Raw genomic sequence first — 15,242 nt, forward strand, 5'->3', positions numbered from 1 at the left:
TACGTGACTTGCAGTTGTGCCCAACGCGTAGTAGTCACATGGTACGGACACAACAAGCCAAACTCTCTATCTATGTGTTGCGCGTACATGGGAGACAAGCGTACACGCAACCCCTCCTTTTTAAAGAATACATACAATGGCAATTTTAACATCTTAGCAACAAAATAGCACAAATAATCAAAATGACCAAACTAATAAAAAAAACCAAACTAACCAAGCTAACAACAATGAAATCCTCATAAAACACTCATAATTCAAATCCAACTAAACAAACTCAAGAAATCCAACCAAAGAGATGAGAACTAAACATAAGAAGTTATGCACAAGGAAGATCATACCATGGTGGAGTATCTCCCATCGAACACTTTTCTTTAACGTCCTTAAGTTGGATGGTCATAAAGCTCAATTTTCTTCTTTGGGAGGATCCTTCAAATGAAAGATCTCCAACTCCTTGTTACCTTTGGGCTTGACACCATGATAAAGTTTAAGCCGGTGACCGCATACTTTGAGGAAGCTAGGGCTTGAGGGATGGCTAAAGTGAATAACACCATAGGGCTCAACCTTTTCTACTGTATAAGGGCCTTCCCATCTTGACCACAACTTTTCGTGCATCAATCTCAACCTTGAGTTGTATAGAAGCACTTTGTCACTAACTCTAAACTCTTTTCTCTTGAGATGACAGTCATGCACCACTTTGGCTTTTTCCTTGTAAAGTCTAGAGTTCTTATATGCTTCCAACCTTAAGCACTCCAATTCTTCTAGCTGCAACTTTCTTTCAACTTCGGCCTTTCCCAAACCCAAATTGCACTCTTTCACGGTCCAATATGCCTTGTGCTCGATGATGAGTCCACATTTTACGATATATTTTAGCTTGAATTGGATGGATTTCATCATAAGAACTCACACTTATTTACTAAAATAGCATGCTTTTGAGATTTCTTCCTAAATTGTGCTTAAATATGAAAACATGCTCTTTTGTGCTTAATTTTAGTTAATTTTATTCACTTTAATCCCATTTGGTGCCTTGATGTATTTGTTAAGTGATTTTAGGTTCCCATGGCAATTATGGGTTGAATAAGTGAGGAAAAGACCATGCAAAAGGGAAGAATTCAAGAAATGAAGGATTTGGAAAGCTGCCAACCCTAACCTCTCAGTACTAAATTGGTCATAACTTGAGCTATAGAGATCCAAATGAGGCGGTTTTAGCGGCATTGGAAAGCTAACGTCTGGAGCTTCAAAATGATATATAATTTGCTATAGTGAACTAAGTTGAAGTGTGCGTACGCACATAATTTGTGCGCACGCACAGGTCAGGATTCAGCAAGTGTGCGGATGCACACATCTGTGCGTCTGCACAAGTCCTTGCACGTGAGCTCATTAATTGGAAACCGCTGGAGGCAATTTCTGGGCCCCAAAACCCAATCCAACTCATTTCTGAAGCTATTTAAGGCCAAATTGAAGATGGATGAAGGGGGGCAATTATGTTTAGCTTTTATTATGTTTTCTCTTAGTTTCTAGAGAGAGAAGCTCCCCCTTCTATCTAGAATTAGGATTAGTTAGTTTAATTTCTTGTAATTTATACTTTTAATTCTTGTTTTTATTTACTTTCATTGTCATTTATTGTTATTGCACCTTTATCTTCTCCATCTCTTTTGTTATTTTCTCTTTTATGTCAATTTTCATGTTTATGGATAATTTGTTAATTTTACCTTCAATTAATGCAATTTTATGTTTCCTTGTCATTTATTGTTTTCTCTAGTTGTTATTGTTATTTTCTTGCTTTGGTAGTTTTAGAATTTATTTTATTGTAATTTAATATTATTTTATTTTCATGCACACCAAGTGTTTGATAAAATGCTTGGCTTAGTTTTCAATTAGTTTTTATCCACTCTTGGCTTGAAATTGTTGGTTTTGGTGATCCTTGAGTCATTGATGTCCATTCTTGTTTGATACATTAGAGTAGTTAGTTGATTTGGTTTTCCTTGACTCTATATGACCCCTTAGTGTTGACATAGGACTTAGGGATTAAAATCAACTATGCCTATTTGACTTATCCTCGATGTTAGGGTTGACTAAATAGGATTAACTCTTCATAATCATGATGTGTTTGTGGTCAATGACTAGGACAGGTAATCTTAGCTCTCAATTACTTGCCAAGATGTTTCTTGCATTTCAAGTTTCCTTTCCTTGCATTTAATTGCTTTGACCTTTATTGCTTTTCATTTAATTTCTTGCATGTTTACTTTTCACACTCTCGGTTGAAAAATTGGATGTTTGGGTGGAATCGAGTTGTGGATGTCCATTCCGCATTGTGTGGGAATAGTTAATTGATTTAGTTTCCATTGACGCTAGTCTTTCACTAAGTAATTGGTGAGTTGACTAGGACTTATGGATTGAGATCAATTACACTCTTTTGACTAATTCTCAAGAAGGATTGACTAGTTTGGATTGATTCCACACAATTGCCATGTTTGTGGTCAACAACTAGGATAGGAATCCCTAATGACCCAATTCTTGCCAAGAGTCTTTTTTAGCATTTAATTTCCATTTTCATTGCTTTTACTTGCTTTGACTTTTACTTTCTTGCCTGCTAAGTTACTTCATTGCTATTTACATTTTTTGCTCTCTTACTTGCATTCATAATTCCCCATGCTCTCTCTCTTATAGCCAATAAATGTACATTTCATTGCAACTCCTAGGGAGAACGACCCGAGGTTGAATTACTCTCGATCTCGGTTATTATAATTTGAATTTAAAACATTTGATGTAGGAATTAATTGTTGGTCTAGACTATACTTTCAACGATGGAATTCTATTTTGTGGAAATCAAGATCGACGATAAATTCCTATTCATCACTCAACTTCCACCAGAAGGTGACACGCTTTTCCATAGACCAACCGGAATGGACTCATGCCTATTGGTGTTTTATAGGCCGTCCGGTAAGCCCACAAAGCATTTCTGAGTCTAGAACTCCAGTCCCTTATGAGTTTTCACAAACTTTTCCAAAATCTGCTTAATCTCTCGGTTGGAAACCTCAGCTTGACCGTTAGTTTGGGGATGGTAGGCAGTGGCCATCTTATGAATAATATCGTACTTCTACATTAATGCTGCTATTCTTTTGTTGCAAAAATGTTAACCTTGTCGCTCACGATTGTTCGTGGTGATCCAAAACGGAAAATAAGATGATTTCTCACAAAAGAGACAACAATGTTAGCATCATCAGTGCAGGTTAAAATTGCTTCCACTCATTTAGAAACATAATCAATGGCTAACAGAATATACAGAAATCTATTTGAATTTGGGAATGGACCCATGAAGTCAATTTCCCAAACATAAAAAATCTCACAAAATAACATAGGTTATTGAGGTATTTCATCCCTCTTAGATGCACTACCAAATCTTTGGTACTGATGGCATGAGGTTCAAAAGAGGGTTGCATCTTTAAATAGGGTTAGCCACCAAAATTCATAGTCTAATTCCTTCCTTGCTGTTCTTTGAGGCCCAAAGTACCTACCACTTTCAGAAGAGTGGCACGCCTCTAATATAGATTGAAATTCTGATTGAGACACACACTTCCTAATCACTTGATTGGCCCTACATCTCCACAAGTAAGGATCATCCCAGATATAGTACTTGGATTCGCTTTTCAGCTTGTCCCTTTGGTTCTTAGAAAAATATGGAGGAAATGTGTGGCCTACCAAGTAATTAGCAATTGATGCAAACCATGGAGTAACTTGAGAAATTGCTTGCAAGGTGTCTAAAGGAAAAGAATCATTGATGGGGGTGGAATCAAACTTCAAATGTTCAAGGCGGCTCAAGTGGTTCGTCACTAAATTTTATGATCCATTCCTATCTTTAATTTCTAAGTCAAACTCTTGCAAGAGCAATATCTATTGGATCAATCTAGGTTTAGACTATTTCTTTGCCAAAAGATATTTCAAAGCCGCATGATCTGAATATACTACCACCTTAGAACCAAGTCAATAGGCTCGGAATTTATCCAAAGCGAAAACAATTGCCAATAACTCTTTTTCGGTGGTAGTATAATTGAATTGTGCACTATCCAGAGTCTTAGAAGCATAGGCTACAACATAAGGATCCTTACCATCGTGCTGTGCAAGCGCGGCCCCCACTGCATGGTTAGATGCATCACACATACTCTCGAATGGGCTACTCCAATTTAGTCCTCGTACTATGAGAGCTTTGGTAAAGGCATCCTTTAGCGCATCAAACGCTTCCTTGCAAGCATCATTGAAATCAAACTCCATATCCTTCTGAAACAAGCAAGAAAGAGGTAGAGCAACCTTACTAAGTTCTTGATAAACCGCCAGTAAAAACCTGCATGACCAAGAAACGCACGGACTTCCCTTACAAAAGAGGGATAAGATAAACCAGAAACAACCTCAACTTTAGTAGGATCAACAGATATACCATTACTAGAAACAATGTGTCCTAGGATAATACCTTGTTTCACTATAAAATAACATTTTTCAAAATTTAGTACAAGGTTTTAACTAGCACATCTTTCTAATATTTAGCTAAATTATCCAAGCAAAGATCAAATGAGTTTCCATACACACTAAAGTCATCCATGAAAATTTTCATACAATGCTCAAGAAAATCAGAAAAGATGCTAGTCATGCACCTTTGGAACGTCGCAGGTGTATTGCATAAGCCAAATGGCATTCTCTTGTATGCATACGTTCCAAAGGGGCATGTAAACATAGTCTTCTCTTGATCTTCAGGAGCTATGTGAATATGAAAATAACCAGTGTAACCATCTAGGAAATAATAGTGCAATTTACCTAACAACTGGTCAAGCATTTGATCAATGAACGAAAATGAATAGTGATCTTTCTTGGTTGCTAGATTCAAGCGCCTGTAATTAATACAAACTCTCCATGAGTTTTGCACTTTAGTCACCATGACCTCTCCACTTTCAGTCTTAACCATGGTAACACCCGACTTCTTGGGCACCACTTGCACCAGGCTAACTCACTCGCTATCCGAAATAGGATAGATGATATCAGCCTCCAAAAGTCGAGTGACCTCCTTTTTAACAACCTCCATGATGGTGGGGTTCAACCTCCTTTAGGATTGACGAACGGGTTTGGCTCCGTCTTCTAGAAAAATATGGTGCTTACAAGTGCGCGGGCTTATACTCACAATATTCACTAGACTCCACCCTATAGACTTCTTGTGTCTTCTCAACACTTCAAGCAACTTCTCTTCTTATTCGGAGGTGAGCTCCTTTACAATTATCACCGGGAGCTTTTGATTATCATCAAGAAAGGCATACTTTAAATAAAGAGGTAGAGGTTTCAACACATTACTCAACTCATGACTCGGCACATTATTATCCGGCAACATTGAATGTGGCAAAGTATCTTCATCATAATCATTGGATTTCCCACACTTACACCTTTATCCAAATTCATCTCATCAAAGGTCTCATTGTGAACTTCAGCTACAACTTTATCAATAATGTCACACCGAAAGATAGAGTGATCCTCCGGCGGATGTTTCATTGCTTCATCTAAGTTAAAGCTTACGGCCTTTCCGTCAATCTCAAATGAATAAGTACCTGAAAAGGCATCAAGTTTAAACTGAGAGGTTTTCAAGAATGACCTTCCTAACAAGATGGATGAAGGTCTCCCAGAATTATTTAGAGGCATCTCAAGGATATAAAAATCAATCGAAAAAATCAATCCTTTGATGTTCACCAAAACATCCTTCGCAATACCAACCACAGAAATTATGTTCTTGTTGGCTAGTACAACACGTGCCACCGACCGCTTCAATGGTGGAAGATTCAATTCATCATAAACCGAAAGTAGCATAATACTTATGCATGCTCTAAGGTCATACATACAATCAATAAATTGAACACCACCAATGGTACAAGAGACTAAACAAGGTCCAGGAACTCTACACTTTTCAGAAATAGCCTCCATTAGAGAAGAAATAAAACTCTCCAAAAGAATAGTTTCTAAATCATTGATCCTTTCCTTGTTAATGTATAAATCCTTTAAAAATTTGGCATATTTAGAAACTTGGCGAATTGTATCAAAAAGAAAAATCGTTACTTCAATTGTGTAATTTACCAATCGCACAATCAGACAATTGGATAATATTTTTTCAAAGCAATTTATTCAAGTAATTTATTCCAGCCAAAAACAACAAAATTACTTAGAAGATAATAAAAAATATATTAAAGTATTTTATCAATTTTTAAAATTTTATCAAATTTATAATTAAGTTTTTATAATTTAAAAATTAATTAAATTCTTACTGCGTCAAAAATATTTAGATTAATAGAATATTATTTCTTTCTAAATTAAAAATACCTATTTTTAAACATTAAATTTTTAAATAAAACTGAATTTCTAAATTTAAATGTCCCTCTCATTTCATGCCATAAAAAACTAATTATAAAATTTAAATCCGTGTAGGAATCCAATTTAAAATTTTTAAACTATAGGAACTTAATTATAAATTTAGTAAAAGTAAAACTATAAAAATTAATAGAGTAATTTAATATAAAAAATAACACAAAATAGTTTAAAATTATTTTATTTTATATGTTTAATAAGGTAAACTGGTAATTAAAAAATATAAAATAAACTAATTAAATTATAATTCAAAACTGACCAATCAATCAAACTGACAAATAATCAAAGATTAAAGTTCTGATATTAAAAAAAATAGTGTAGTAAAATAAGAAATAAAAATATATATTTATTTGCTTAAATAAAGAATTGAAAAAGCCAAACAAAAAATAACAAAAGTAGATCCATGTTTTGCTCGTTTTGTAGGCATGTAACAGAAAGAACGATTAAAGTCGATTTTGCCACATTCAAAGTTTAGAATTTAGAAACATTCAATTCACACAAACTAACTCCCGAAAATGCAGCACACATGAACAAACCCCTTCAGCATTTGCGTGCATCTCCAACTCTACCTCCATCTTCCCCCTCCAATCCAAACTCATTTTGTTCCTTTAAGTTCACACACAAAGCATCGTTCAAAATGGAAAATATTAACGGTTTGTTTTGTAGATTACATATTTATACAAATAATATTATATCACTGCAGGGCCATGAAGGTGGTGGTAGAAAATTTGACAGGAACATTGTTCTATGTCCAAGTGAAAAATGATGCCACGATTCACGATCTAAAGAGAGAAATTGAAGCCCAACAGAAGCTACCTTTTGAACGTTTAATCCTTGTTGTCGATGCTGATCATAGCCCTTTGATGAGCAAAGAGGAAGAAGAAAGAGTTTCTCTTGCTGAATATGGAGTCCAAGATGGATCTCACGTATACCTTTTTCTCAACCCTGTTGATGATAATAATAATAATAATAACAATAATCATCCTACTGATCAAGTCATATTCAATTTACCAGATGTTTTTATTGGTCAAACCAATTAAATGTAACCATTTCTCCTTCAATAGTCATAATTTTCTTATACTCAATGGATTCTTGAAATCTTATTTGATCTTTAGAATTTAGAATGATAGATGTATGATGGGGTCAGTTAAATTATTGATATTCCCACAGTTATGTTATTAATTTGCTTAGTAACATTCTTTCTCATCACACGTTGATGACGATACTGGTGGGTAAGTAAATGACAAAGTAATGTTCAATAAGATGATTGATTTGCATTGTAGCTTGATATAGAATTGAATAAATATTATATTACGAACTTAAATTGATTAACTAATTTAGCGAATAAAATAAAGTTAATTTTGTAATTACGTGAAAAGTATATATAATGCCAAATAATTCTAGATCTAGTAGTTGGTATTAGTATTTCCATTTTTGTTTTAAGTACTAGCTTGTTGTCAAGTGTGGTACACCACTCTCAATAATTTAATTTATCTCTTGCATTTTCATTTCAATTTTAAAATTACAGTATCATCTGGTAAAATGAATACGGATTCCTTTAAGCAAAAACTTAAACTAAAAAATAAAAACCAGTAAAAAAGAATTTATTGAAGAGTTCCCTATATATTATTCATGTAGCATTCCTTTGGCTTGGGGAGATGAAAAAGGAAGAGTTCCCTCTGTATTCATATAGAATTGAAAAGGGAAAATACTAACCAACAACTCTTTATCAATTGAACTAGCCATTCTCAATCACATTTGAATATATATGTATAAATTTTCTTTTTCTTTACCTGAATAATGAAAACTAGTAGTTGACCAAAATAAACAAATTAAATAAAACAAGCTAAGCTAAGTTCTAGCTAGTAAATGCGTGGTTTTAATTTGCATTGGCAAGTCCAAACTAAACATATGGTGGTGATTTTTTTTTTCCTTAAAATGTATTTAGCCTTATTTACATAGATTATTTTTCTAATTGAATAATTCTACTGGATTTTCTAGTATAATTTAAATAGACCATTAAAATTATTAGGAAAGAGACATCTATATCCTCTAACAGTCTAACCTCAAATAAAAAATCCCATTAAAATTATTTTTTCATCTCTATTTTGTCAACCAAACAAAATCTGGTTGGCATATATATGGTCGTGTTTATTTTGCATTGACATTTCTTCGGCAGATAATGCAATTGTATTAATTAATATTAATCACCCTCTCCAATCATTTATTAGGTGCTGCTTTAATTCGTCATACCAAATTTCCAATGATATAATAATTTTCCATTCAAGATACTCGAGCAAAAGCTACAAAAAATTCTTAGCTACTAGACATTCCTTTTGGCGTCTCATTCTACGCTTCATTCGCTTTAAACTTGTAGAAAGTGTGCTTTTGCGAAATATTTTTAAGAACCTATTACATATACAAATTTTTTTTTGACATATAAATTCATACAAATTAATCTTATCTCAATAAAATCAACTTACATAATGTGTACATAAAATTATGTCATTTCTCTTCCAATATTTGTATCCTGTATTTCTCTTCTTCCTCCTCTTTTTTCTTTTTTTTTGTGTTTTTTCTCTTTTTTTGCGTTCCTTTTTTTTCTTCGAGTGTTTCATCCTATTCGTCATTCTTTTTATTGCTATATTTTTTCTCTCCTCATCTTTCTATTAATTTTATAACATTATGTATTTCTTTTAAGAAAGTAAAAAAAAAATGAAAATAAAGATGAATAAAAAAAAAAGATGATGATGAAAAAAAAAAAGAAACAGCAGAAGATGAGGAGAAAAAAGAGAAAGGATTTTGAATTATTTAAAATTTATCAATACAAATACACCAAAAACTCTTAACAATACACATAAATATCTTAATTTTACACCGAAATTTACTTTTTCAATAATTTTGTAACATTATGTGTTTTTCATTGTGGGTGATTTTTTAAATCTCGTCGTAATAACTAGAATAATGCTCTAAATATCGGTATTTTTTAAAAGCGCCGTTTTTTATAATAATGACCATGTAAATTGCTGTCATTTTTCTAAAAAAATCGTCATTTTAATTTTTTTTTTGTAATGCATATTTTGAAAAATTAAGATGTTCTATGTTAACCCAAAAAAATAACGTGGCAAATGAAATTTTTATGTTGCAAGCAAGACTTGACATTTGCAAGTAAGTGATGTGACACATTTTTATTAATGGAATAAGTGTTTGATCATAACTGGACAATTTTTAAATATTTTAAAATTATTTAAAAATATTTTTATTAATAACTACAAAAGCAGCCAGATTGATAATTTATTCGTTGTATAAACCCATTCTTAGTGTTATAGCCAAAATTAATTTATTGTAACTAAAAAAAATTTCAAAAATATGGCCTCTGATTTATTGAATTAATTTTTTATTTATTTTTTCATAAGAGTAATAATGACTGTTAATTTTAATTATAATTTCTTAATTAAAAATATCTGAAATTGTTATACTTATGAAAAGTAGGAATATTGATAATAGTAATTAATAATCAAATAGAGTAGATGTTGCTCATGCAAATAGAAAATTAGAAAAACTAATGATAATTTTTTTATGCACAGTCAACTAAGTTTCATTATTGCCAATAGAATGTCCTATTCTCCTTATTAGTTTCCTCCTCTATTTATACGTTTGTCTTTGGCTTTTGATTTTTTAATTTATATGTAGTTAGATCATTTGGAAAAAAAAGGTTCTATTTATATAATTAATATATGTACATATATATAATGTTATTTACTATCCTTCGACATAGTTATAATGTGAGTAATTTTATTAGCCTAAAACACGGTAGTTCTATTAACAGACTATAAATGTATATAATTTTAATTAATATTTACGGTTTAAGTATGAAAATTTAATACAACACAAAAAGTGAAAGAAAATTAATAGTTATTTATTTGTTAATTATTCTATGAGTCTAAAATTAACGAATATTTTTTGACATACTTCATGTGTTTATATTAGAATTTTAAGATGTTCAAAAAATTTTGCTACACGAAAGGCACAAGAGTAAAGCCACCATGTCAGCAGCCTTCAGCTGCACCTCCTGCATCTTCACCATCCGTTGACGATGATTGGCTCATTCCCCGCCCCCCAGTAATGGTGATGTCTCCGTAGCGGGTCTTCTCCAACTCTTTCGTCTGCTCCGGAGTGAACTAAGACCTGAGCCACAGACCACTAACGGTGTACAAGTGACAGAACCGTGCAATGAAGACATAGACTCAGAGGCGAACAAGATGAATTCGTTTGACGAATACATTGACAGGATGTTTGCTACTTTTAATGCTGAAAAGCGCACAAGACGAAAGACTACTGGGTTTTGGGATGTTGATTTCATAGGTAACAAGTGCTGAACCATACGACTTTTTAATTGATTAGCTAATAATATTGTTATGTTTCTCACATATTGAGCACATAAATAATATTTTTTTATAGATTCTGATGGAATAGTCAAGCAAACCAAAATGAGTGTGAAGGGTGCTATGGAGCGGTCTCTTAATGATAGTAAAATCATACTGAGGTTCAATGAGAAACTACAAGCAGTCGGAGATAGAGCTGGCCTGCTGAGTGGCATTCTAGGAGCGTGGGTTCTGATTACAGCAAATTTTCTATCTGTAATAAAAGTTGGGCAAAGGTGCAGAAAAAAGACAGGGTTTATAATGATTGCATAAAGGTAATGACTTTTGGCATTGTTTAATCATATCAAACCTTTCAACTTACAATTACTTACAGTTGGACATTGTCGTTGCAGGAGATGTTCCACTTTCAAGAAGATAGCGGTGGTAGAATCAAGAAAACATTTTTGCAACAAATAGGGAGGTCCTGGAAGGATACAAGAGGGAGGCTATATGACTCGCATTACAAACCAACAAGGACACTTGAGCAGAATCTTGATAACCGCCTGGCAAGAATTCCTAGAGAGCATTGGAGGTGGTTTATTGATTACCGTAATAATCCTGCAACAAAAGTACCCCATTTTTTAAGTAGCCTTTATCTTTAATCCACCTAAGTTTCAAATAAACGCATATAATACCAACTAATTTTCAGTCTTAGAGATTACTTTATTGCATTCAATCTTTTGTGGAGTTATATATATTACTTTTCAAAGAAAGAGAAAAATAATGTATATATAAGTAATATACTAAAGTAAAAGAGAATTATAAGAACATTTAACTATTTATGGTACGCTCGTATGTATTCATTCTGTGTGTAACCAATGTTACTGTTGATAACATAATAGGCGAAGTGCAAGAAAAACACGCTGAATCGAAAGAAGCAGTTTTACACGTATACTGACGATTCTAAAAGTTTGGCTAAGGCAAGGAAAGAAGAGGTAATATAGATTTAAAATCAAATACAGGTGCCTATCATTGTCTTGAATAATTCTCTTTTTTTTAAGCAAATCATTATTCAGTTTTAATTTATAAGAAATTGACAAGTAATGCTGATTTTCAAAAAATAAATGTTGGAGCTATTAAAATAAATTTACTATTTAAGTATAATCAATTACTCAATTCTTGAAAAATAAATGGAGCAATCATTAAATACTTAACCGATTGAGGTAAAATAAATTGGTTGGTATGTAGTTTGGATTTATTTATAGAGTAGAACAAGAAAAAATTATTGGAGAAAATTAAATAAGTGAAACTTATGGTATAAACTGTATTGTCACAGACACAAACAAGGGAGGCCAGGAGAGTTGGTAGAGGAAAAGTATGGATCCTAAAGCACAAACGATGTGATGGCACCTACATACACGAATAAGTGCAGAGGATTGCTGTAAGTACACCTAATCATTTATGTTGTAACATGTTAGGTTTAATTATTAAAATGTCTTGAGTATGCTATATTCCTAGTGTGATTGTGTATGGTTATTTACATTTGCAGAAAAAAATATCTGAGATTGAGTAGCTGGATAAAACTACGAGAATATTGTCTGAAAATAATTCCCTTGTCCAGGTTCTCGGTAAAGAGCGCTTGGTTAGAGTGCGTGGTATAGGTTTCGGGCCGACACCAAGTCAACTCTTTCGTCCGAGTTTGTAGCCGCCGGTGGATAGAGCTCAAATAGAAGAGACCCAAAGGATGCTGTTTGAACTACAAGTGGAGGTGACGGCCAAGAAATTGAGAAGGAAGGTAGTGGAGGATGAAGTAACAGTAGAAAATTTGAAAAAGAAGGCAATGAAGGATAAAATAGTAGCAGAAAAAACGAAGAGACAGGTATTAGAGACTGTACTGAGTTATGTAGTCCAACAGCAAGGTGAGAAGCTGTCACTAGACATCGCTGCACAGGTGAATTCTTTGGATGGACATGGCAAAAAATAGAAATTAGGATATATGTGATAGTTTATTTTTCAGTATATATTTTGTTTATGTTACTATACAACATTAATTATTAGCCAAATGCTTTACTTTTTTGGATGACTATTGAAATACTTTACTGATATTACAATAAATATGTTAATTTTTTTTTACAGTTAAATATTCTTGAGTCTTTTGCCTGTAATATAATATAGAATTTTAGAGGGAAACGATAAAATTTTTAAAATAAAAAAATACTCCATACAATTAAGAAATATTCCTAGGTTAATAAAATAAATCAAAATAAAAGTTTAGAATTTAAAAAAAAGCGAGCGTTAATCAATTAGCGGCGATTTTAAACCGCCGCAAATAAATATCATATAAAACACATGAAAAAAATAACAGCGGTTTAAGTACGTCACAAATAATATGGCTAAATTTCTCTTGTCAATTTTCGGCGGTTATAAACCGCCGCTAAACTAAGCAACGCAAAATAATTGATTTGCTGTGGTTGCTGCCTTGCTGGAAACCACCACAAAATGTCATTCCCACCTCTTTATGCGCTGCGTTTGCAGTTTCGCTGGTGTTATATTTTCCGTTCCTGTTGTAATGATTACAGGATCTTCCAAACTTCACAAATATAATGGCGCATAGCTAATTAAGAGATGAAAGTCATTAAACTTTCAAATGAAAACAAGTTACTCTCTTTTTCTTTGGAAAAAAAAATTATGTGTCTTTTTAGTTATGTTATGTACAACATTTAAAACAATAATTATTTTTTATTGAAAAATAAAAATATCTCTAATATTATTTTTCTTATTAATATTTTATTATTCTAACTTTTTTTTACTTAATAATAAAAGATATAACAGGTAAAATTTATTAATAATTTTTTAGAATTGAAAAATAATACTTATTGCAACAAATTTTTTTTTTTTAAAAAGAGATAATTTATATGATGAAATAGAAAAAATATATTAAATAGATTTGTTTATGATGGTTCAAATAAACAATGTGAATATTCAAGATATATTACAATGCATATGACACTGTAGCCATAGCCACCCTGTAGCTTATAGCTTCATGTTCTTTCATCTGTTAATATATATTATATTATACGCTCCACTTTTGATGTTAAATTTAATGTGTCTAATTCCAAAACTTGTTTGTTTTGGTGTTTTTATCAAAGTAATCAAGTAGCCAGCTAGCTAGCGTGTTCGAATACGTTCATTCCAATTTCAATTCTGCAGAATGAAAATATGTATAATATATTTGGACAAGTTGGAAGTATTTGACCTAACTAAAAATGAAAGATAAAAGAACAATTAAGAAGTGGAAATGTATGCATATATTGTCCTTTAGCTCCACATAACGATTAATTAAGTGGTGTTTGAAGTCATATTATATCTATTATCTATTGAAAAGTATTTAGATAAAAACGTTTAAAATGTCTTTTTTTAAAAGATACTTTTTAGTAATTAAAATTTAATACATATAATCGATTAAATTGTATTATTTTTGTTAAAATTAGACGAGACAAATTAATTTGACCGAAAAATAGTTAATCAAATCTTGAATTAGTCTAAATTAATATTATTTTTTATAAAAAATAACTATAATATCCTTATTATAGAAAATAACTAAAATATTCCTATTATATATATTGATTTTGAAATACTAAATTCTACCTTTTTACTTCTTTGCGAGAGGTTAACATGGTGCTAATAGTTGAAAATCGGCAGGGACAACTCTCTCCAAGTTGATTGCTGTACTTGAGAGAGAGAGAGAGAGAGAGAGAGAGAGAGAGAGAGTATTTTAGTTATTTTCTATAATAAGGGTATTGTAGTAATTTTCTATAAAAAATAATATTAATTTAGACTGGTTCAAAATTTGATTCACTATTTTTCGATTAAATTAATTTTTTTGACCTAATTTTGACAAAAATAATCTGATTTAATCAATTATATGTGTTAAATTTTAATTAATAAAAAACATCTTTAAAAAAAGACGTTTTAGACGTCTTTATCTAAGTGGGTCATTTATCTATCTATTTTATATATATATATATATAATTTTATAACCAAAATGTAACATATGTCAATTTTTCATTACAATTGAAATCAGATGTCCTTCCTACTAATTTTAGTATTTTACAACCAAAATGTATCATATGTCACTCCCTCATTGTAATTGAAATAAAATATTTTTCTCCAAAATTAAAGGGTTTTCCCTCCTCTATCTTCCTTTCTCTATCTCCCTCATTTCTTCAACCACTCTATTTCTTTTATATATTATTATTTATTATCAATGACTAATTACGAATTTAACAATCAAAATATACAAAATGACATTCTTTAATTGTATTAAAATTAAATTGAAATATTAAAATTGAAATATATCTATATTATGTATCATATATTACTATTTAATTTAATAACCAAATGTGTCACATGACACTCTTATTAAAATTGAGAGAAAATATTTTTTTTTCAAAATTAATAAACTCCCTTTCTAAATTCTCTCAT

At 31.6% G+C, this 15,242-nt stretch overlaps 2 protein-coding genes across 2 annotated transcripts; both read left to right on the plus strand.

Moving 5' to 3' along the window:
• The first annotated feature begins 7,100 nt into the window (after positions 1-7,100).
• LOC107477774 (uncharacterized) lies at positions 7,101-7,433 on the plus strand. The gene has a single exon (XM_016097845.1). The coding sequence runs from the start codon at positions 7,101-7,103 to the stop codon at positions 7,431-7,433; it is 333 nt and encodes a 110-aa protein (XP_015953331.1).
• Positions 7,434-10,655: 3,222 nt separating this feature from the next.
• LOC107477775 (uncharacterized) lies at positions 10,656-12,330 on the plus strand. The gene is made up of 5 exons (XM_016097846.1): positions 10,656-10,758; positions 10,855-11,053; positions 11,152-11,386; positions 11,660-11,752; positions 12,307-12,330. Exons 1-5 carry the CDS (start codon positions 10,656-10,658, stop codon positions 12,328-12,330), a joined length of 654 nt encoding a protein of 217 aa, XP_015953332.1.
• The last annotated feature ends 2,912 nt before the right edge of the window (positions 12,331-15,242 follow it).

The sequence above is a fragment of the Arachis duranensis genome, chromosome 3, assembly GCF_000817695.3.
Source record: "Arachis duranensis cultivar V14167 chromosome 3, aradu.V14167.gnm2.J7QH, whole genome shotgun sequence".
NCBI lineage: Eukaryota > Viridiplantae > Streptophyta > Magnoliopsida > Fabales > Fabaceae > Arachis > Arachis duranensis.